Raw genomic sequence first — 24,461 nt, 5'->3', positions numbered from 1 at the left:
TTTTAGCAACAGTAACAAGTTAAGACACTGTTAATTAGAAAGTATTCATTTAATGACATAAGGAATTTATCATCAGCTCCTTGAAGGACATTAGGACTTTCTTATCATCACATTTGATGATATAGGGACTTTATTAGTGTTGACAGTGTTTAGTTTTTTTATACTTATCAGGTCCTATAAATCCCAAATATAGCTGGAAGAAATTAAAAATGAAAACCAAACAAAAGTGCAGGTCGCAGAAGGTTATACCTTGCTGACTTTACAGCTTCTAATCACACTACTATGTCACACTTGCAGTGTAATTTTGACTGTAATTGCTCTTGTATAGTTTCTCTTTTTATTTCTTATCTTATTTTTAATTTATGTGCCTCTCATTATGTATTTTAATGTCTCTGTTTACCTGTACAAGAGCTTAGTTTTCATTTCAGCACTGGGGGACACAATTGAAACAAGGGGGTTGCATCAAAACAATTAATTTCCTGCATTTTGGTGATTTTTATGCACCGTTTTGTGCATCATTTTATGGTGTAAATACCTTTAATTTTGTCATGATAAAAGTCCTCCGCTGCTTTAGTGTTTTTATTTTGGGGGTGGGGCTAAATGCACATGTTGCAAATGTTGGGGGAGTCCCCTCTGAAATCTATACCTGCGCCTGTACAGTACTTATTTCTGTCTTATTAGCAAATACATTGAGTATGATTGTGATTGAAGCAATGCGTTTTCGTCCTGTAGGCGGCAGTAATGTCCCCAGAAGCATCTAACGCACCATAAACCACAGAAGAAGAAAAGGGTCGAATAGGAGGAGGAGGAGGTGAGAAATCAATGCAAGATGCAGTCTGCAAACATCTGCGGCAGGATGGGTCGCAGTGAGGAGCTCAGTGACTTCCAGCGGGGCACTGTGGTGGGCTGTCACCTGTGTAAAAAGTCTGTCCGTGAGATTTCCGCCCTGCTCAACCTTCCTCGGTCCACGGTGAGCGCTGTCATCCTCAAGTGGAAACGTGGAGGAATAACCACGGCTCTGCCCCGGAGCGGCCGCCCGCACAAGCTCAAAGAGGAGGACCGTCAAGTGCTGGAGAAAGTAGCGCTGGAGAACTGTCTGCCCTCCGTGGAGGCTCTCACCGCCGAGTTTCAGACCGCCTCCGGGGCCACCGTGAGCCCCAGGACTGTCCGCCGGGAGCTGCATGAGATGGGCTTCCGTGGCCGAGTGTCCACGTACAACAAGCCCAAAGGTGAGTTCAGGGAGGGGGGCGTTCAATGACCACATGCAAGAGTAATGTTGGTATACACATATTTTTGGCAACATCACACCTATATATATATATATATATATATATGACTGCATGAGCATTATTGACAGCACTCCTCTCCCTCTGGCTTATAAAAGGATTTTGGGACCAGGCTGCAGACATTTGCTGCCATTCAGACACAACAGCATTACTGTGGTTGCACCTTCAGTGACTCAACCCCCTTAAACGTCTCAAAATCGAAATATGTAAAACAGCGTTATTATCATTTATTATTAACTGATGTTTCATTACCTGTGTTAAGCGCTTTGAATTGTCTGTGTTTTGAAATGAGCAATTTCAATAAAGCTGCATTGCCTATTGACCCCCACTACCTGGCCCCAAAATTTCTCCATTTTATTTTGTGAAAATTAGATTAATCACAGCTTTATATAAAGATTATTAAAATTATAATAAACTTTATTTATATGTACCTTTCATACAAGAAATGCAGCACAGAGTGCTTTACAATAGGGACAGTATAAGAACTGAGTGCTTCATGTGAAAATAGACATAATGGATATAAAACAAATAAACAGGGCAATTCAATATAAAAGGACATTTAAAACAGTTTTAAACATGGAGTAACTGATTCATAAAGTCATACAGTTAAGATTTATACATATATATATATATATAAAAAAAGAGTTGCATTAGAGTGAAGCATAAAAAGAAACAGTTTCAGACCTGTATCAGGAAAGTCAGAGCTAGCTAAAGGCTAAAGTGAACAGATACATTTTTAGCTTTCTTTTAGTGAGCTAGCTCCCTGATATCTATAGCTAGTGTGTTTCATAGCTTTGGAGCGTAATTGACAAAGGCTTCTTCTAGCTGTTGGTGGGAACCTCCAGATTAGTTGATTAATCAAATAGTCAACCAAGAGAAATTATGCAGCAATTTTGATATACGTTTTAAAGTACAAATGTCAAACATTTGCCAGTTCCAGCTTCTGAAGTGTGAGGATTTGCTTCATCTCATTGTCTCCATGATATAAACCAAACATGTCATTTGGGTTTTGCACTGTTGATCGACAATACAAGCAGTCTGAATACGTTACTCTGGGCTCTTGGCAATTAGGATTGCACATTTTTAGTCAATTGCAGCTGTATGTTAGATTTTGAGAAGATTAGATTTTGATGCAGGACCACAGCATTAGCAATTAATGCAGCGTCTTTGTTGTATTTAAGCGGTGCCAGTTCTTCAAGAGATTTGCACTAAATGAAATGGCCAAAACCCACTGATATGCAGGTAACTTGTGGGGCAGTCGTACACTGGTTTGTAATCCAGCCAGCAACTTTATCATGATAGATATTATAAAAACTTGAACCCATTTTTTAAATGTAAGGATTTATAAAAAGTCTGACAGGTATTTGAGGAGGAAAGGTGCATGTGTAAGCAAGATTTTCAGTCCTGTTTTTTTCAGTACAGCAGACAAGCAAATGTACACTCTATGATACCCGTGATCAGTGATCATATCCCGCTATATGGTTTCACGGTCTACTGCTGCAACCCTAAATCCAGCCTTGTTGCTTGACGTTTGTAAAAATTCATAGCTGTTGTGTCAAAGTCTGCTCCCAACCTGAACCCAGTCTGAGAGCCAAAACCTCAGATCCATCATCTCTGAGACACCTAGGTCCTAAACCCAGCCACAGATGGCAACACATGGGAAACACTGTTTGATAATAATGAATAATGAATGCCTTTATTGTCATTACATGTTCACTTACAACAAAATTTGCTGCCTCTCATAAAAGAAAAACTGTTCCATTCACTCAACGCACACTCACATACCTACACATTGAAATAGGATAAGGCTAAAATAATATGAATATGGTGCTATATAGAGGACAAGATAAAGTGCGTATGCAGTTAAAGTACATCTGTCCGTGGCAGTGCAATTTAAAATTGTTGTGGTGGTCGGGGAGGGAGGGGGACTTGGGGGTGAGAGTTCAGTGTGTGTATGGCTGTGGGGCAAAAACTGCTCCTCAGTCTGTAGGTGCAGCATTTCAGGGCCCTGTAGTCTGTTAGAGGGCAGCAGTGACAGATTTGGACACAAGACCTGTGCTGGCTGGCTTCTGTTAACCTTTTATTCTCCACACAACCATCTCAGGATGAAGTACTGAACCCCATTAGTCAGGGAAATGTCAGAAAATTACAACCACGAGCTCACACCAGCAGCAGATTATCTGGAGCTGAATCTTTCCTGAAGAAAGAGAAAGACTAGGGAGAAGGCAAACCTCTTTCAGCCCTCATTTTCCATTGTATGTACTTCAACAAACTCACTCCAAAACCACAGCCGCTCTCATGTTGCCTCCGCTCTCCTCAAAGGCTTTCCACTGGATTTTCTTCCATTCAGCCACAAGAGCATTAGTGAGGTCAGGCACTCGTTGGGAACAATAAGGTCTGGCTCCCAGTCTGCATTCCAGTTCATCCTAAATGTGTTAGCCAGGGTTGAGGTCGGGGCTCTGTGAAGTTCAGTCAAGTTTCTCCACAACAACTGAGTGAGGCTTTGAAGAATCGGCTTTGTGTCGGGGGCCGGGGGCAACGGCGTGTTGAAACAGGAAAGGGTCTTTCTCAAGTCGTTGACAGAAATTTGGAACCAAGTTATATGTAAAACATTCATTATATACTGCAGATTTCAGGCAGCTGTCCAGAATTGTTTCCACTATGATATTTTCATGTATGTTACCAGTTCGCAGAAATATTTTCAGTGCTTTTGAAAAAACCTTTTCATGATGTCATGCACATTTAGTTGAATAGCACAGGTGCATAAAATCTCTCCTCAACCTGATGAAAATCTACTCTCTGACCTGTGCTGAAGATGCTCAGTACATTGCCACATTATTACATCTGATTTCCACTCACAGAGCAAATAAAGTGCAAATAAAATGGCAGTGAAAGAATATTTCAAGGCTAAATCCACCCTGAGTTTGGGTGCATGGTTATTATAACAGTGCTTGTGTTTCTTTGATGCCAGCAGGGGAGAAAGCAGAGAAGAAGCAGGCAGCCACGAGCCAAGAGGAGGCCAAGGTGGACGTGTCTTGTCTGGACCTGCGTGTTGGACGTATAATCACAGCTCTGCAGCTTCCAGAGGCCGACAGTCTGTATGTGGGGCAGGTCGATGTTGGGGAGGCTTCTCCCAGGACGGTGGTCAGTGAGCTTGCGAAGTACATACCTCCAGACCAGGTACAGTCATGCTCAAATATGATCGGTTTTGTAGAGGGAATATGGAATTTCTTTAGTATCATGATTTTTTTTTTTTTGTAGATATAATCAGTAGGATTTCAACCCTAAGATTAATTTATCTTAACATTAAATCTATTCATTTTTTTTGATAATGAGGAAAAAACTAGGGAGTGCTGCACTGGGTTAAGGCTCTGTGTAGTAACTTGTAAAAAAAAAAATCAGGTGCTCTTCAAGGATGAGACACTTAGTGGAAAAGTCCATTAAAAACCCCTTATTAATACATGGGTAAATCCATTTATATTCATGTATTAATAAAGGATTTATAACTACAGTCAGAGTGCCTTGATGCATTTTTGGACTGCCTGCCTGTACAATGAGCTTTTACACTAAGTGAGCTGGCCAGTTGTTGTGTTTTATCTTTAACTACTAATTATTTTCTTGATTAATTATTTTATCTGTAATTTTTATCAAAAAGTGAAAAAAAAAAAAAAAAAAGAAAATATGCTGACAACAGTTTCCCATAAACCAAAATGAGGCAGTCCGATTTCTCATTTTGTCAACAGTCCAACTAACACTCCAATATCCAAAGATTTTTAATTTACAAATCTATACGATAAAATAAAGCAGGAAAGGGGACAATAAATTGATTACCAAAAAAACTGCACATCAATTTTCAGTAAAATGTCAACAGACTAGGGCTGCAAATAATGATTGTTATTTTTATTATTGACCAATCTACAGATTATTGTCATGATTAATCATTTAGTCTATAAAAAAAAAAAAAAAATCAAAAATGCTCATCACAGTTTTTCCAGAGCCCAAAGTGAGGACTTCACTTCACCAGCTGTCCATAATCCAAAAACTCTTTGTTTATGGTCATAAACGAAAAAGGAAAACAGCAGATTCTCACATTTAAGAACCTGAAATTAGCAAATGTTTGATCATTTTTGTTTGGAAGATGACTAAAACATTTACTATTATCAATTAATCTATTATCAAAATACATTAATTCATTTTCCATAACCGCTTATTCTGTTGGGGGTCGTGGGGGGGGGGGGCTGGAGCCTATCCCAGCTGACATTGGGCGAGAGGCAGGGTGTACCCTGTCCAGGGTGTACCACAGCTTTATTAAGTCCCAGGTCACCAGACTATCACAGGGCTGACACATAGAGACAGACAACCATTCACGCTCACATTCACACCTACGGACAATTTAGAGTTATCAATTAACCTGCATGTCTTTGGACTGTGGGAGGAAGCTGGAGTACCCGGAGAAAACCCACGGTGACACCTGGTCCGAACCCTCCACCCAGGGTTCGAACCAGGAACCATCTTGCTGTGAGGCAACAACGTTTAACACTGCACCACCGTGCCACCCACTTAATTACCTTAAGATGCACTTATTGACTAATTGTTGCATCTCTACAGCAGACTAATCATTCAGCTCTTACAATAAAGAGAAACGAGGTCACAGAAGTTTTTTAATTATTGAATTGGCTTACTTGCAACAATCTCCCAGAAATAACATAGAGATTAATAAACACACACACAAGAGCATTAGTGAGGTCTGGCACTGATCTGGTTCACAGTCAGCATTCCAGTCCATCCCAGAGGGGTCAGATGGGACTGAGGTCAGGACTCTGTGCAGGCCCCTCTACAGGAAACTGTCATGTTGAAACAGGAAATGTCCATCTCTAAATTGTTGCCTCAAAGTTGCATTTTTGTCTAAAACATCACAGTATGGTGTAGCAGTCATATTCCCCCAAGACACAGAAAACAGCCCCAAACCGAAAGAATGTGGACACATACTTCTGGTCATATAGTGTGTCATTTAAATCGAAACACATGTCTGCTGAGGTCATGGATCTAAAACGCTGTCTGACTTTGCCAAAAGCTGTAAAGCCTAATTCAAATATCCTCAGGGGGCAACCTTTCCATGCACACAGACAAGATGTTAGATCAGCATTGGCATTTTGTACCACAGCTTTATTAAGTCCTTTGTGACTGCAGCTTGAATAGCAAACTTCTCCTGCTACTGCTGCTTTCTGACTGGTTCATTGTCCACATACTTTTGGCCTGGGGCAGTTTTATGTGGTTTTGTTTCACAGCATAAAATGGCATTTTTCGTTGTAAACTGTAATGTTGAGGTTTCCTGCCCGGATTTTAGACAATAGTGTGTGTGTGAAACTGTGCAGCAACTGTCAGGGGAAGGTCCTTTCCTGTTTCAACATGATAGCGCACCCCTGCACAAAGACAGTCTGTGAAAACACATGACTGGCTCATGCAGAGTCCTGACCAAACCAGTAAGTCTGAAATCTAAATCTTGTTTGACTGTCTTGTGAACGGTTTTATCTAGAGTACATTCTCCATTTCTGTAAAGCAAACAAAGGTGAAATATTTGAAGAAATGCATTTTGGTTTGATGGAAATAGTCTTTGACTGTCTGTTTATACTTTGATAAGTATAAATATTAGGCAAAATAACGCACAGTCTCTTATGTTTAAAGGATAACTTCAGTATTTTTCAACCTGGGCCCTATTTCCCCATGTGTATGTGTGCTTATGATTCATAGGTACAACTCATTTTAAAATTGGTTCAGTATTGAGGGAGGCGGATGCAGCCGGCAGCCGCGAGGATATATATGGGGGCAAATGCGTCCCTTATAAGTTTGCGCATTAAAAGTGCTTTTTTTCGCCACTGACCGGTTCGGATCGCCAGTGTTACCTCTGTAAATAGCATACTAAGCGTTTCCCTTACCTCTGGGCTATGTGACGTCATCTCGCGAGAGCTTTGCTTGTTGCCAGAAGAAAACAGAGGAGCCACGCTGAGTGCCGCTTAGAGTGGCGCTGGTTGTCCCAGAGTACAGTTGAGAGTTTTACTGCATTGATTGAAAACAATGGTTCGTGTTTGTGCTTATCCGGATTGCAAGCACAGGATGTCGCGCAACACCCCGTACAGCTTTCATAGGCTGCCTTTGTCGGACGGTGAGATGCTGAAGTTGTGGCTAGTTGTGCTACAAATGGATGCTAACACTCCTGTCCAGACACTACGCCTTGCAGACCATCGGGTCTGCAGTGCTCACTTCTCCCAAGATGACTACTGCCAGCCGAAGAAGAGAAAACATCCAATCCCGAAACACCTCTTCCTCAAGAAAACGGCTGCCCCACGAGTAGAGAGAGCTACAGACACAGTGGAGGTAATGTTATATAAACAATGTTCGAAATGCTTAGTATGCTATTTACAGAGATAACACTGGCGATCTGAACTGGTCAGTGGCGAAAAAAAGCACTTTTAATGTGCAAACTTATACGGGACGCATTTGCCCCCATATCTACCTCGCGGCTGCTGGCTGCATCCGCCTCCCTCAATAATGAACCAATTTTAAAATGAGTTGTACCTATGAATCACACGCACACATACACATGGGGAAATAGAGCCCAGGTTGAAAAATACCGAAGTTATCCTTTAATAATGTTTCATGTCATTTATATGCTATCCCTGGCAAGAAATTAAAAATGAAAATTATTCAAATGATTTATCGTAACAACATAAATGATCCTGGATTCATGTTGTGGTGGCACTCCCTCTGAATATCAAAAATGCCACTAATGAGCTGTAGGCGCAGTAACAGACGCGAATAACAGGAGAGGGCTCTTACACATATAGTTAATACTAAAAGGACGTACCTGAAGGAACGGTATTTTTATTGATATTACAGGGGTCGACGGTAACAGTTGCCAGGCTGCCACTGGCAACCGTTTTGAGCAACCATTTTCTTAGCCTTTGGTTGCCATCAGTGGACAACCACTTTTTAGCATATAAAAGACAGCAACCAGCAGAACATGCACCCCAAACATTTGTCGTATTAGTGATATTTAAACATTGCTGTAATTGCCAGAACTGGAACCAGACAATACTGCAAATACATTGGTCCATTTTCTCATGTGCGTACAGATATAGACACAGTGGTGAGGCAAATTAAGTTGTTTGACTAACCTGGCAACATCACAAATGAATGCAAATAGATGAAATCAAATCAAGTTTATATTATTATATATTATTATATAATTTATACAGAACATTTAAAAAGAACTGCAGTTGACCAAAGTGCTGTACAAATTAAAAGAATGACAGACTAATATATAGCAATGCAACATGTACACAAATATAAAACAGAATAACACTGGTAAGAACAATTACATACATTAAAAAAAAGATTATTAAAAAATACTAAAATATTAAAACCACCAAAGGCCATTGAAAACATGTATGTTTTAAGATTTGTCTTAAATGTGTGAATGGAGGGTGAGCATTTGATTGCGAGTAGAAGGCTATGCCAGAGCTTTGGAGCAGCTACCACAAAGGCAGGATCTCCCTTACCCTCAAGCCTCGAATGTGAGACAGTTAAAAGACGTTGTTCTGAGGATCTGAGAGGTCAGGAGTTGGAGTAGGGGCAGAGAAGTTCTGCAGTTAACCTTAAAATCAATCCTGTATTCGATCGGTAGCCAGTGCGGGAATGCTAGCACTGGTGTCACGCTGTCTCTGTTTCTGGCACCAGTGAGGAGTCGTGCTGCAGCGTTCTGCACCAGCTGCAGGTGAGAAGAAGATGGCAGGCCAGTACTCAGACACAGAGAGCTGCAATAGTCGAGCCTTGAGGAGATTCAGCTGACAGAGAATTTTGACCTTTTTTTTAATGATTGAAATAAAGCTGTTAAACCTTCTTTTATGTCACATTTTAATAATTAAGATGACGTGTAACTGCATAGTATCCAATATTACTCAATATATAAGGTGACTGAAAATAGCAACCGTATTTTCTTTTTTCTTTTTTTTTAGTTCTCTTCCTCTCAGGTTTAGGCAGAAGCTCCCTCTGGTCTCTCTCTGTTTTCTGTTGTCTAGGGTGTATGGGCTGTATAAATGTATTCATTCCTCCGTTCCTCATACAGATGCAGAACCGCATGGCAGTCCTGCTGTGTAACCTGAAACCAGCCAAGACAAGAGGAGTTGTGTCGCAAGCTATGATCGTGTGCGCCAGCTCAGCAGACAGGGTTGAAATCCTTGAACCTCCAAATGGAGCAGCACCAGGGGACAGAGTTACTGTCCAGGGCTTCACAGGTACGAACACCCAACTACTGTAACCTCACACACAGAGTCACTGACAAGGACCAATAAGATAAAGATTTATAATGGGATATTGCATATGATGGGTAATGAGTTCAGAGGAAAGCATGAAGGGGTGAGGATCGGGGGATTAGAGAATGAAAGGATGAGGATGGAGAGATGTTAAGATGTACGATGAAGGGTCAAGGAAGGTGAAGAGTGATGAAGGGATGAAGATGGAGGAATGAGGAATTGAAGAGTGAGGAATGAAGGGATGAGGGTCGGAGATGAAGGACAAAGGCATAAGGGTCGAAAGGTTGAGGGATGAAGGGTGCGGGATGAAAGGATGAAGATGGAGGAATGAAGAGGTGAAGGGTGAGAGATGAATGGATGAAAGTCGAAGGGTTAAGGGATGAAGTGATGCTGGTCAAAGGGTTGAGGGATGAAGAGATTTGGGTTGAAGGGTTGAGGGATGAAAGGATGAAGATGGAGGAATGAGGAGGTGAGGGATTAATGGATGAGGGTCAAGGGTTGAGGGATGAAAGGATGAGGGTCGAAGGATTGGGGATGAAAGTATGCGCGTCGAAGGGTGCGGGATGAAAGGATGAAGATTGAGGAATGAGGAGGTGAAGGGTGAGGGATGAATGGATGAGGGTCGAAGGGTTGAGGGATGAAGGGATGCAGGTCGAAGGGTGCGGGATGAAAGGATGAAGATAGAGGAATGAGGAGGGATGAATGGATGAGGGTCGAAGGGTTGAGGGATGAAGGGTGCAGGTCAAAGGGTTGAGGGATGAAGAGATTCGGGTCGAAAGGTTGAGGGATGAAAGGATGGAGATGGAGAAATGAGGTGAAGGGTGTGGGATGAATGGATGAGGGTCAAGGGTTGAGGGATGAAGGGATGAGGGTCGAAGGGTGCGGGATGAAAGGATGAAGATTGAAGAATGAGGAGGTGAAGGATGAGGGATGAATGGATGAGGGTCGGAGGGGTTGAGGGATGAAGGGGTGCAGGATGAAAGGATGAAGATAGAGGAATGAGGAGGGATGAATGGATGAGGGTCGAAGGGTTGAGGGATGAAGGGATGCAGGCCGAAGGGTGCAGGATGAAAGGATGAAGATAGAGGAATGAGGAGGTGAAGGGTGAGGGATGAATGGTTGAGTTTCAAGGGTTGCAGGGTTGGGGGATGAAGGGATGAGGGTAGCAGGATTGAGGGATGGAGGGATGAAGAGAGAAATGCGTCGAAGAGAAAGAGAATGCATCAGGTGCGCTTAAATACTTTTGGGCAGAAATGGGATGTGTTCGAGGCGTGGTCTTTGTTCCAGAACCAGGTTTATAAATCTTCATTTAATTATTAGCATAAAACTATTCACAACCAGCACTGGAATATTATAACATAAGTGAGTGAATGATTGTCACTGTTTTGACCCTGCTAAAAGAATTTCTCAACAAAATGTCTATGTCTTTAGGGAATAAACGTTGTTGAACCTTCTTGCTGGGGAAAAAAACAACAATAGTGATATTAAACAGCAGAGTGCTTCCAACTTTTTGGCAGGAGTTTGAAAAAGGCCCTCTCCTGTTTGAACGTGTGCACAAAGCGAGGTGCATTAAAATGGCTCTCTTTAACCCCTTTTGGGAGGATTTGGAGCGCTGACTGTGAGCCAGGCTTTACTGCCAAACCTCTCTGATCTGTTGTGGCTGAATGGGAACAAATCCCTGCAGCCAGTGTTTATATTCTTGTGGACAGCCTTCCCAGGAGATTTTTAGGCAGCGTATTACTGCCCATAGTTTTACTGCTCTGAGTCAGTTTTGCAAGGATGTGTACAAAGTCAGCCCTGGACTCGTAAAAAGTGCATTTCAGATGGATTATTATAGAACAAAGGAGGTTCTTCTAATGCATCAAACTGTTTTTTTGACTGCAGGTGAACCAGACAAAGAGCTGAATCCCAAAAACAAGGCGTGGGAGCAGATTCAGCCAGACCTACGCACGGACAGCCAGTGTGTTGCAACCTACAAGGGCGCTGCCTTTGAAGTCGACGGGAAGGGAGTGTGCAAAGCCCAAACGATGAGTGACAGTGAAATCAAATAAACTAACAGAGCTGCTTGAAATAGCTCAGTGCAATTCCCTGCTGCCAGACAGGATCCAAAGTGTTGTGGAGAGCTTTCCCAGAAGAGAGGAGGCCGCTGTAGCAGCATATCAATGCCCTCAGTTTTGGAACGACATGTCCAACAATCACATGGGTGTTATGTTTGAGTGTTCACATACTTTTGTCCTGTGAGGAAGGACAGTGATAGTGAAGAGTGTGTCGCCCTCTGTTGGACAGACATTGAACATTACTGTTATGTTTTTATTATGAAAATCTGAAGTTTGGTTTTCGGCCAATAGAGGGCACTACAGTACCCATTATAATGTACAGTATGTGTGTGGTGAGTTTGTGAAAACATAGAGCACACAGTCATACCCAGCATGGCGAAAACAAAACAGAAATTCTTGCAAAGAATCCCTCTTAGTCGGGGAATATCTGATAAAATGTAAAAGCTTTCCCCTGATGCCACAGAGGTCATTTCCACTGAACTGTGGATGAAACTCAACGGGGCAGAAGTCCCTTTGAAAGGGAGTTAAACAGTTACACTTTCTTTTGATAGTATGGAAATTAGTTGGAAATGAGTAGGGAAATTACTTTAGTTTTATCTAAATACGCTTTACAGGAACTGCATAAGGGCAGTTCTTTGAGCTCCATCACTTTAAGTCTGATGTTGGCACATGATAGAAAAAGTTCAGTGTGTTATATTTCAGCACAAATAAGCTGTGGGAAATGGAGGCATTTATTTAAGGCTGGGCGACATGGAGAAAATCTAATATTACAATATTTTGACTAAATACTTTGATAAAGGTATCGTGACAATATTGTAGGGTTGACTATAGGTGTTTTTACAAAATATTTACACAGTGAGACTTTAGATGAGTCACCAGTAATGTGAATATAATGACTAAGTGGGTAAAAGCCAGAGGTGTGGAGCTGAGTCACATGACTTGATTCAAAAATTTGGTGACTTTAGAAAAATACTTGCAAATCAACTTAGACTTTAACACCAGTAACTTGGACTTGAGCTTCTCATTTGAAAATACACGATACCTTCCCCCAAGCTAAGAGATTAAAAAGTATGCTATTTAAAAAGTGCGCCACGAATCAACTTATTTCCTGAAGCAGCTAATATTGAGGCTACTCATTCCCAGTATGTTGACTCTTAATTCTCCAGATCTGCTTTGAACCAATGTGACATCACCCAATCAAGTCGCAGGAGAGAACATGAAGAACTAATGGGACAGTTGGAAAAAATTAGACCAGGTATAATTTCATTTATTTATTTCATTTATGTATGTATTTCATTTATCTATGCGGTATGCAAAACGTGCAGGTTGAAAATGATGGATGGAGATGCAACAACCACAAAGTAAAAAACAAGTCAGTCTGCACACCACGTAGCTCCAGAAGGATTTTAATGCAGTGACATTTCGAGCCACACAGCTTTTCCTCAGACTTCTGTCTAGTGTGGGGACATATATGTTTTTTACTTTGCCAGACATTTCTTTAGTCCAGGACCAATTCCATTGGACGTTGGGGTGTGCGTGTCTTATGTATGGTTTTTGAAGATGCAACAACTTCCAAGAAACTTGTTTTAACAAATAAGAGCAAGGTTTAAAAAGCAGTCATGATTTTTGAAAATCTATTATTACTCTTGTTAAAATGGCATTACATTTGGTGAGGAGCGCATTATGACATGTTCAGGACTCGAAACTCAATGTTTAGCACTTGGAACTTGACTTGGAACTTGTCAGTCTTGACTCGGGACTTGAGTACAAAAACTTGAGACTTACTTGTGAAAACAATGACTTGGTCCCAACTCTACCAAAAGCAAACAATAGAACAGCTAGAACGGTCTGGTAAGTTTTTTTTAAAACCAGGAAAAGAGAACATTTACAATGCCATGATATAGTTGACATCCACATCCCTTTTCAATATGTAGTTACACAATAATCCCACTAAACTGATGTGAATCAATGATTTGGATGTGAACGCAGATGTTTGTTATTAACTGTATCCTCAGCCATGATGTTTTGTATCTGTCCTGCTATAGTGTACATTGTTACTCAGCTCTTTAGATATTGTAACAGCTCAGTTAAACCTTAGCTTTTATATGTCCTGTTTCACGTTTGTGTCTATTGATATTAAGCCCATTTATAATGTAAAGGGCACAAAAATAAACCAATGTGTTTCAGTTTTTAAAACAAACTGTTTTTGGGTTTTTTTCCCCCCCTACAACTCAAAGCGAGTCCATGAAAAGACCAACACACAAACTTCTCCTTCCCTCATTGTAAAGGAAGAAGTGAAATAATGCATGTAAAGAAGGGGGATGTGATTCAGGAACTAAAAAGTGGAACAGATTGTCCGAGACACGATGTTGTTTGTAATCGTTTGCCAGAGAACAGGGACGCTGAGAGGGAATGTTATCAACCTTGTTATGTACCAAACATGTCAGTCATTTTCATTTCACAGACTGGAGAAGGACATCTTCTTTTCCCAGAAGGAAACCTATAAAAAGGAGGACGTATTAGTCCTACTATGGAAATTCTTGATGGTATTAATCCTACTTACCATTATGTATTCTCTTAAACACTACAGCTTTTGTTTGGATGTTTTCTGAAGCTGTTTTTGTAAGTAAGTAAACCAGAAAGACCAAACAGTGTTTTTCATCTCACGCCCTAGTGTGTGTTGACTAATAGTTGACTATTATGTGTATTGACTAATTGACTATTGGCTTACATTTATAAAACCACTTATTAAAGGTCATGAAGTGTTAATATTAATGTCACATCACCCCCCACCCACCCACCGACACTATCTGCTCATGCAGAAACCAACAGAGGAAACCACACTGGAGTTGGTGGAGGTACTGTAAAGGTTCACCATTCACTTCTGTCTCCCTATCTGCAGTAACAAACTCATATGGTAGAGTCAGCCCCTGCAACTCTGCTGTAGTCTGTTGACTCTGTGCGGTTTACCAAGGGGGGAAAGTTTGTAAACAACAACCCGAGGCCACGTTTCGGTTGAGCTGAGTCAAGCTGTGAATAAAACGCTGCTCCCCCTCCTCCTGCATCCTGTTTTTTTTGAAAGGCTACAAAGTGCAGGAAACCCAGCAAAACTCGCTTCACAGCTTGGTCGTACTTTCACAGTGTTTGTGTGGTATTTATGTGTCATAGGTTGCTTCTAATCTCTCACGTTATCACTTTTCTAGCGTATGATAAATATATATATAGGCCTACTACTTAGCCCAACGAATTTTGCCTCATAGAATTATAGACCAGTAGTGTTGTTTGGAGTGGACAAAGTGCCCCAGGGTCCTTAAAGGCCACAGGAAGTCTCTGTGGAAATGACTTTGCAGTAATTTGATGAATTGAATTAGTTTGGTAATGTGCACAAATAAAGTACAAATTCAAACTGAAATAATAAGAGTCCTAAAATGGCTCTAGCATTTTTATTAACTCTTTAGGCCCTATGTTATGGTTCTTTGGAAAGTTTAGGATCACCACTAGAATTTCATACGAAGAACTGTGCTGCAGTGGTAGTTGATGAGATGGGTGTACTACAAGTTAGACAGGCAGGCTATTATGTATGGATTACTGAACAGTTGTATCGGAAACAGACCCAGGGGCCCAAAGAGTCAGGGGGCCCTCAGGCCTTCACCTGCAAAATCACCGACCAAGGCTAATCAAAAGAGGCTGGGACATGCTCTTTGACTCCATGGGAGCTACAGGGTATGACACTTCCGCAATGTAACTGGAGCTGTGATTTTGGATAGTTACAGCAGACGATGACAGGAATAAAGGGATGGTGTCTACTCAGGTGCTCTTTTGGGAGTGCTATTTTCAGCTCCTTTAGGTGCATTCGGCCTGACAGACCATTTTGGATACACATTTTGGATATACAGTAGAACATATTCATATAGAAAGCAGGATGTTTTTCATGATTCATTCATTAATTCATTCATTTTCCATAACCGCTTATCCTGTTAGGGGTCGGGGGAGCTGGAGCCTATCCCAGCTGACACTTGGCGAGAGGCAGGGTACACCATGGACAGGTTGCCTGCCCATGGTATTGTCGCAGTGGTTATATCTGTGTAAATATATTTCAGATTGCAGACGCCACGGTGAAATGAATCAATCACCCCCATGTTCTATGATAATGCACCAGCTATTGAGCCATTTGGAAAGTGCAGACCAGATTTTACTACATGTGTTGTACCACGGTGATATGAGGCAATATGGTGCTGTGACTTCTCCTCTTTTTAAACTCCTTGTTACCGACCTGGAAGAGACTCAAAAAGACCACAAAAACTATGCAAATGAGTGACAAAGAGAAACAATATGACTGAAAACACAGGAGGACACAAATGACCTCAAACAGACACAAACAATTACAAAGAGTCACAAAACTACCACGAGGAGACACAAAACATACAAAGCGCAAAGTGTCTTGCTTCTGTGTAGAAGTGGTGGGGCCTTTTGCATATCTGTGCCCAGGGGCCCATTTCCCCATAATGCACTCATGTAGGTAACTGAGGAGGAAGTGGATATACTCTCCTATATATTCCAGTGGCTGTTTGGCTGACAGGTGGGCATACTGTGAACAGTCAGAAAAAAGCAGTGGGTACACCCTGTATAGCTGCGTATACCCTACACCACACCACTCCACTAACTCCACCAACAAAGTGATATAAAGCAAGTTCAGGGCAGGTTACTAAATGCAGCATAGAAATTATTTGTTTCTGTGACTCTCACTTTGGGTAAAATGTGTTGGGAAATGTTTGTATTAGGGGGGTTTGGGGCTGGCAGGTTAGCAGGTTAGCCAGGTAAATCTGGCCCTGGGGGTTATTCAGATGACTTACTGGAAACAGAACACAGGAAATGTTTGTGATTCACATCTCACTAGTTTCCAACAGCCATGTTTACAGATTTACAGTAGCCCACAGCTCATGAGGTTAGTGACATTGTCACTGGAAACAGTGGGTAGACCTTTGATTACTGCTCATCAATAGGTAAACAAACATGTCATGTCTGTAAACAAAAATAAATTGATTATATTGAGGGAGGTCGCAGCCTAACCGGACACAAAAGTCAAGATTAGTGTTAGAATAAAAATGTGGATAACTTGAGTTTATTACTGACTTAACCACAGACTGTAAAGATGAAAAGTTGTGTAGTGGTTTTTATACAGTGTATATTTTTTTCTAAACTCATTAATACATTCATTATTTCATCACGTGCCTCCTCCTCCTGCACGCTGACGTCGCGTCATGGCCAGTCCGTGACGCGTTGCTTTATTTTGCGTGCGGCAGCGGCTGCGCTACAGCGGAGAAAGAGGAGGAGGAGGAGAAGACTGCTTCGCTACTGTCGGGTTTACAGTTCAAGTATCGTCTTTCTGCTTCAGTACACGGACTGGCATCGCAGCTGGGAGAGCATAGAGACTGTTTACTGTTTATTTAGATCTGTTGCAACGAGGTTTTCTCCGCTAAACGACGCAAACATCGGCGCTGACGGGATCGCACCTGCCTCGGAGCATGGACAACAAAGACTGATCCAACACTGCGCTGCTGTGCGGCAGCAAACCGAGCCAGGCTGCCTGCGAAACCTCCAAGGAATTCATTTATTTACGAACCTGTGCTGCACACCGGTGCTGCAAGAGGAGGATTTGCGTGCAGGAAATTTGGTGTTGGACTTCTACATTGCAGGCCGATCCGATCCGATCCGTGCCTCGCTGGGTTTAATTATAGCAACACTTTGCATGCGCGTCTTAGTTTCGCTCGGACATTGAGTAGTAGAGATACATTTGAAGGGTCGAGGAGGAGAGCAGGCCTACATCTGTGTTTAATAATTTAATAATCGCTGCTGGACACAGTCACACGGAGCAGCAGGCAGTCCTCTTTGTTCAATGTTCCCTTAAAAACCAGGAGAATTATGTGGGTCAGTCCCGAAGATGTGTTACTGGCGGGCGCGTTATGGATCACAGAGAGAGCAAATCCATATTTCATCCTTCAGAAACGGAAGGGCCACGGCGATGGAGGCGGAGGTCTGGCCGGTGAGTCCTATTATTTATCATGGATCGATAGCAAAAGGAAATCTATTGTCTAAATGTAGAGGCTATAGATGGTGACAGCTGATTGAGTGACAGTACAGGATGTCAGGTGGAGTTTCTGAGTTAAGGAAACACATGGACAGCATAATGTGAGGAGGGTCATATGATCAGCTGTCACAGGTGGCCTTTCACCTGCATGTCCACAGTTAAGTGCTGGTATTTCCTCCACTAATTGATTTAATCACACTCTTGTCAGTCTGCTTTAATTAAGGATAAACCTTTGACCAAGACATCAAGGGACAAAGTCCAGCACATCTGCTATCCTATCACACAATTACTCCAGAAGTTAGGTCACATTACAGTTTACTATCCTGTAAAAAAGACAGGCTGTTCCTGTCTGCAAGAGAAATTAGATTTCAACCATTACATCAATGCAAACAATAGTAGTTCTAGTAGCCGTCCTTGAGCAGCTGCTAATGGCTGTGGAGTCTCAGCAACAACACTGCATCTACTGTATTTGAGACATGGTGTGTTTGCTTGTTCATGCTGAATCATTCCCCTTCTTCCTTCTCTCACTCCTCCTCCTCTCCGCTTGCTTATTCTACCCAAAATGGGTCAAGCAGCAGCAGGAGCATGAGGAAGAGTAGGGGGAGGAGGAGGAGGGACAGGTTGAGGTTCACATTTTAACAGACTGCTGTCCTGTTTTCACTCTGAATGTTAAAATGTGGTTCATTCCTTGACCTGGATTCAGCTGGCTGGAGTTTAAAACGAAGTGTGGCACTTCCTCAAATTTAACAGATGAGAGGTTGTTTAACATCGTCAAGATAGTTATACTGATACATATAGCATGTAGCTGCTGGGCCCCTTTATCAGTTAAAATCCGTGGTTCCCAACTGGTGGTTCGCGGTCCAAAAATGGGTCGCAGGTTCATTCTGAATGGACCACAAGTGAGTTGAAAACGTGCCAAGTTCCTAAAAAACGCATTTTATCTTTAAGTACAGCAATTTTTTTGGGATTGAGCTTTTATTTAGTAGTCCCATTTCCTGCTGTAGAGTAAGTGACTTACGGCAGCTTCTTGACAGAGGCAACACAGTAGCCCGACGACATGGCCAAACGCAAGTATGACGCTGAATATATTAAACTGTGTGGACCTTGAACTAATGACTAGGGAGAAATCTGGACCCCATGGCCGGACCATTTGGGAACCACTGGTTTGAATAATAAAGGTCTTAATGCTGTATTTGACATGTGGTCTGCAAGATCATGTCATATTCCAAAGCAAATTCACAATAATTAAACTATCACAAACCAACTTCCACACAGGGAAGCATTTTGGGGCCCCTGGTGGTCCTGCTGAAGTCACACCCCTCCCCCTCCTTGCCCAGTTGGTAATCTGGTTTTCGGAACAGCCATTTGTTTATAGCAATATAAATCAGGGTTATTTAAAGGCATTTTGATTCAAAACTGAAGTGAAAAAAATGCCTCTGTGATTAATCAGTGTTGATCAGCTCAGTTTCTGTTCCCTGCTGAGAATTTCTCACTTGGTGTCAGTCAGTGTCGCAGTTCATTGAGCTCTAACACCAGTAACTATGATAAGAGTCAAATCTCTGCCACTGAGGACCAGTCTGACTCAGCAGTGGGCGATATGGAGATAAAAAATCTTTTATCATACCGGTCTCCTAATTTTGTGTAATGTTAGTGATCTATCTCTGCTTGTGACCCTATAACAAGAAGTACTGATAAGAGTAGAGAGAAGTTAAATCAAGGAGTAAATATTGGAGAAAAAAATCGCCAAACAGATATATTTTTGTGTATTAGAATTTAATTGTTTTATTATTTCTCACTCTGGTATTTATCTTGCGACAGCTTAAATTGACTTAGCGACTCCGTGTGAAAGACCTGACCCCACGGATGGAAACCACAGAACCTTTTATGAATATGATAACCAGACAGGAATATTGGTTTTTAGTTAATTCAGTTGATTAAATACATTACAAATTAAAGTCTGTCATCATATTGAAGCAAAAGTCTCGTACACACCAATGGACGCCAAATATAGCTAAATATTAAAGGGATATAACAATGCTCATCTCACGGTATATATTGTCATAGTCACCAACCCTAGTCTGACTAATAAAGGCTTAAAGGAGCTGTAACATTCAGTCCATATCTATGATTCAGAGTCAGAGCCAGGATTGTTCGCACACAGCTCTCAACATGGAGGTGGCTGAGCTGGCGGCTAGCAGCTAATGGTGCTAACAGCACAAACAGTGCTAACGGAGCTAATGGTGTTAATTTGTGGGGGAGCCGGAGGGTGGGTGACTCCTCGACAACACCGTTTGGTTCCGCCTCTGTGGATCAGGACAGTTTTATCAGGGGTCAACACTGTGTGCGCTGTGCAAAGCAGTGGGGATGAGCTAGCCAATGAGATACGTGCAGTAACATGCACGCACAGCTGGTCAGGCTACCAAGACAGCAAACAGAGAAGTTCAGATTACAACACACACAAAGGTAGTGGGACATATTCTCTGCTCAAGACAGTATTACCCCACTACATGGCTGTATAGGGCGGCTGTGGCTCAGAAGGTAGACAGCATCCATGAGCAAGAAACTGAACCCGATGACTGTCCCATCGGTGTGTGTGTATGTAAAAAAACTGAATAGCAGGTGGCACCTTGTATAGTATGGTAGCCTCCGCCACCATGAATGTGTGTGGCTGGGTGAATGTGGCTCGTAGTGTAAAAAGTGCTTTGAATAGTCAGAAGACTAGAAAAGAGTTATAGAAGTGCAGGTCCATTTGCTATACCTGCACATAGCAAAAAGTGGTCTGCTGCTATACTAATGCTCTGAATGTGTCAGGTGTCAGACTTGACATACAGCCACTTTTAATGCACAGGTTACACATTTAGAATATTATATTTGTGACATGACCCTCTTTGATATTATTAATACAGAATGAGACCCACAGCATCTTTTTCTCAGTCCCTGGTGAGTTCTTGCTTTGGCAACACAAAGCGTGCTAAGTGGTGCTGGGGGATGATGTCATTGTTATGTAAATGCTGAGCTTGCTGACTTGTACTGTGTGCCAGTTGGCACTCAGCGCCTAGTGACACTGGCACTGCCCACAAGCTCGTCTTCCAGGGAGAGGGGCAACCAATCAGCTGCACAAGGATGCAGCATTTCACAGAGCCAGGCACAAATCTGCATGTTCATCTTAACCAGGCTCAAGCTCAGATGTCAGAGAGGCAGAGGGCTGCTTAGCTTTGGTGAAAAAAGGCAAATGTGCATTTGCTGTGCTCGACCAGACCACTACTCTCTGATTTTCAGACATAATTGATTCATCACTATGAAACATCAGCACAGTGGCTGCATGAACAGAGATGGACAGCTGCAGTTTGTGCACACTGTAGTGTCCCCCGCGCAAGGGTCCACAAGCCAAAAATGATGTCATCACACATTTTGTGTAAAGCAGCGGTTCCCAACTGGTGGGTCGCGGTTGAAAAGTGGGTTGTGGGTCCGTTCTGAATCGACTACAAGTGACTCACGAACGTGACTAACAGACAGCTACTTGACAGAGAGCGAACTAGCTTGATGACATGTCCAGCGACAAGTATGACGCTGAATATATTAAACTGTGTGGACCTCGAACTAATGACTAAGGAGAAATCTGGACTCCGTTGGGAACCACTGGTGTGAAGCGTGAAGACTCCACAAGTTGCTTTGCAGACATGACTGCCACATAAGCAAATAACTTAAATTAAGAAGTAGAATAATGAGTTAATTTAATATGTCTCAAGATTTTAGGAAGATGTTAAATTTGTTTTTAAATGCTTTAAAAACAGACCTTAAAAACCTATATTTGAGTAAATATTTTGCCAGATAAATCAAATTGTTTACAAGTCATTATTATACATTTGCTGTTTTAAATATTTGACTCCTTTCCTTAGAGGGATTGTTTAAAGGTGATAAAGCGTGTGAATGAAAGTTGTTGTTTTTTTAATATTACAATTCCTTCTCGACATTGAAGAGTTGCAGATTTGGTCTTTGCCGTTTTGCTGGTAACACTCGGTTGACTTCTTCCTTCTTTACAGAATAATTAGTTTGTACGCCCCCTGACATTTCAACACTGCAACAAACAGCGTGTTGACCATAAACTCCTTTGTGCTTGCTTGCAGCTTGCCCGCCATCTGTGGAGGCCTGCACCACAATGTCTCACGGGGGTATAAACAAGGCTTAAGGGTGAAGGGTCCTTTGGGTTTTGAACATGGAGAAATGACAGTGTCTGGGTATTTGTCCAAGTTCCCCCCCAAAAAAACCCTGAGTCTGACAAGTGAAACAGAGGACCTTCTAAAAATTCTCCAAATGTGTTCAACTCCACATGAATTTTATGTTTACTCCAAGTAACTCCATTTATATGAATAAACCTTATAAAGCGTCATCTCTGAGGAGCATTTGGAACCCTTAAATATAAACTGTTGTACTCTCAGTTGTGATTTTAAGGTGCACCGTTTGGAGATTGGGACCAGTAGTAGAGCTATGGAGCAACGTCTCTACATGTGCTTTCCTGTTCAGTTGAGTCTTTGGCGCAGGTGATGGGGCACACATATTTATACTATCCTGCTGATTAATGGTGGCGGTAATGTGCCAATGAATGCAGCAGTGAGGAAGAAGGTTAAGAGCTAGCAAACATGAATGGAAACAGTGCAGATTTTAAAGTCTATCATCTTTGCAGATGATTTATGAGAAAGGGAACGCATCAAAACATCTGTTGGACTGAAAGAATGTGACCATACTGTAGCTACGTTTGTTTATGAGAAAACTCCACAGGGAACGTTGAAAGGACGCATTAAAAATACCATTTGGAGTAAAACCGGAAGGCACTGAAGGTAGAGCAAAAAAGCATCTTTAACAGATATTGCTAAGAGGAGTAGTTAAATGCAAGTGATTTGTTAAAACCTGAGTCCCCACCATATAGTATACGGACTGAGAAGACATGGGAAATCTAAAACATACTTCTTGAGACTCCAAAAAGATTTATTTATTAACAGATCGAGCCCTGCCATGGCAATATTATACAACAAAGTAATCTAATTCCTTAAATGAATTCTGAATTATACATTTAACTTTGTCTTCCCAACTCATCTTTCCTCCTTATGCATATACACACACTCATACCGCTACACACATCCACACATAACTCCCTTTTCATTTTATTTATTTATTTTTTCTTCTGGTTTTTGTATTATTATTTATCATTTTTATTTTATTTGCACCTCCATACAAGCCACTACATCAATCCTTAAAGCCGAAGTTATTTTTTTTAAATTATTTACAATATTATTATCTAATTTTCCCAAATTTTGTTCTGCTTTTCTAAAATAGTTTTATACTATGTAGATACAGCTGGAAAAAAATATACAAAAAAATATCCAATAAAATGAATATGATTGTATAAGTTGCTGAAAGTGAAATAAAAACTGAGTTAAAAACAGTTTTACCTGGTGAAGCTGCAAGTACGTCTACAGTATGAGATGTACCTGCTCAGTGTCATCTTTAACGTAATTTGCATTACACACTGAACCTGATAGCCCACCAGTTTTTAACAGTCTCTTAGAGTCTTATCTAATAATGGAGTTTGCATGCACAGAGGTTTGTAGGACCGTGTAGAGATGACGGGGCTTTCAAATGGAAATTTTGCATCCAAGCGTCCTTTGTTGTCTATGTGTGGACATGATCATCATTAGTCTGTTCGCTCAGAGAGGAGGCAGAAACAATAAGACAGAACAAAACCTGCATTCATCAAACTGTGAATAACCTCAGAATCAGGCCGCCGTGTCAGTTGTTCCGCAGCTTGACACCTATGGCATAAAATTACACAATAATTTGAGTCATTGTACAACACAACATTTCACAATCCAGCTGGTGATTACTGTACATGTGGCTGAAAGTGTGTCATGTCAGGCAGATACCCTGTCCTGTTTTAGGCCACTCGGTCATGTTGAACTTTATGACTTGTTTCCATTGCTGGAGAAATGTTGAGAAATGGTGGAGAAGCTGTAAAATACACATATATGCATACGCATATATGAGGGGGCAATGAGCCTCAATGATGATGATTCAGGCATGTCTCATGTTTCTGAAGCAGTATTGATTTGAAATCTGAGGGAGATTGTGTTCCGTTGTGTGCTCAATGCAAACATCAGCAATCACCCGTAAACAAAAGCAAAGAAGAAGACGCCTGTTTTCTCGTGTTTTTGGTCTGGTTTCCTGAGTGAGAAATGTTTCAGAGAAGGTGATTTGTTTCGCTCTAACAATGGGGCGCTCTGATTGTGTCCTTGCTTCTGAGAAGAGAGGCAAAAAGCATCACATGATTTGATGTGAAGCCTTGAAGCCTGTTCTTATCACACGGAGAGCTGTTTTTCTACTCTCCAGAAATAATAGACGGAACATGTAACCGTTACAGCTGTGTGTTTTCTTTGTTTTTTCGGTTGTGCACCCACTCATTCAGCGTGTGGAGGGAAATCATCTCTGTAAAGGCAGAGGTGTGAGCTGGAACAAGCCGTCACATGGGCTTTGGTGTGATGTTGCGGCACAGGCATGTGCTGTTCTGGGATTGCCGGTTGTAAATAAATAACATCTCACGTTGAATCCACAACAGCAAACAAACAGCTGTCTCTCTGTCTGTTTGGGGTTTCACTTGTGTCAGTCGTACCAGAGGTGGGACAGGGTGGATGTCAAGTGGTCTCACACCTTCAGTGGTCTCCTT

At 41.7% G+C, this 24,461-nt stretch overlaps 2 protein-coding genes across 3 annotated transcripts in view; both read left to right on the top strand.

The window, feature by feature from the left end:
* Nucleotides 1-771: 771 nt before the first annotated feature.
* LOC125886303 (aminoacyl tRNA synthase complex-interacting multifunctional protein 1-like) lies at nucleotides 772-14,692 on the top strand. 2 transcript variants are annotated; one of them, XM_049572398.1, is made up of 4 exons: nucleotides 772-1,229; nucleotides 4,261-4,466; nucleotides 9,412-9,580; nucleotides 11,483-14,692. In XM_049572398.1, exons 1-4 carry the CDS (start codon nucleotides 830-832, stop codon nucleotides 11,647-11,649), a joined length of 942 nt encoding a protein of 313 aa, XP_049428355.1. In that variant the 5' UTR covers nucleotides 772-829; the 3' UTR covers nucleotides 11,650-14,692. The 2 variants fall into 2 exon arrangements, with proteins under 2 accessions (XP_049428355.1, XP_049428354.1); XM_049572397.1 differs by having other exon boundaries at nucleotides 4,258-4,466.
* Nucleotides 14,693-16,947: 2,255 nt separating this feature from the next.
* The window catches only part of tbc1d9 (TBC1 domain family, member 9 (with GRAM domain)), a 30,092-nt gene continuing 22,578 nt past the window's right edge, over nucleotides 16,948-24,461 (top strand). Inside the window, exon 1 of the mRNA XM_049571547.1 lies at nucleotides 16,948-17,698. Within this exon, the coding sequence (XP_049427504.1) occupies nucleotides 17,578-17,698 (121 nt within the window). The 5' untranslated portion in view covers nucleotides 16,948-17,577. The remainder of the gene's footprint in view (nucleotides 17,699-24,461) is intronic.

Source organism: Epinephelus fuscoguttatus, linkage group LG3 (assembly GCF_011397635.1).
Source record: "Epinephelus fuscoguttatus linkage group LG3, E.fuscoguttatus.final_Chr_v1".
NCBI classification, from domain to species: Eukaryota; Metazoa; Chordata; class Actinopteri; order Perciformes; family Serranidae; genus Epinephelus; species Epinephelus fuscoguttatus.
This window is presented reverse-complemented; position numbering and strand designations above follow the sequence as displayed.

What these genes read in the sequence shown, in the direction of transcription:
- LOC125886303 (XM_049572397.1), top strand. Translation starts at nt 830, where the DNA reads ATGCAGTCTGCAAACATCTGCGGCAGGATGGGTCGCAGTGAGGAGCTC. An exon ending in AGTACATACCTCCAGACCAG is followed by an intron (nt 4,467 to 9,411) that starts GTACAGTCATGC and finishes TTCCTCATACAG; the next exon opens with ATGCAGAACCGCATGGCAGT. An exon ending in TACTGTCCAGGGCTTCACAG is followed by an intron (nt 9,581 to 11,482) that starts GTACGAACACCC and finishes TTTTGACTGCAG; the next exon opens with GTGAACCAGACAAAGAGCTG.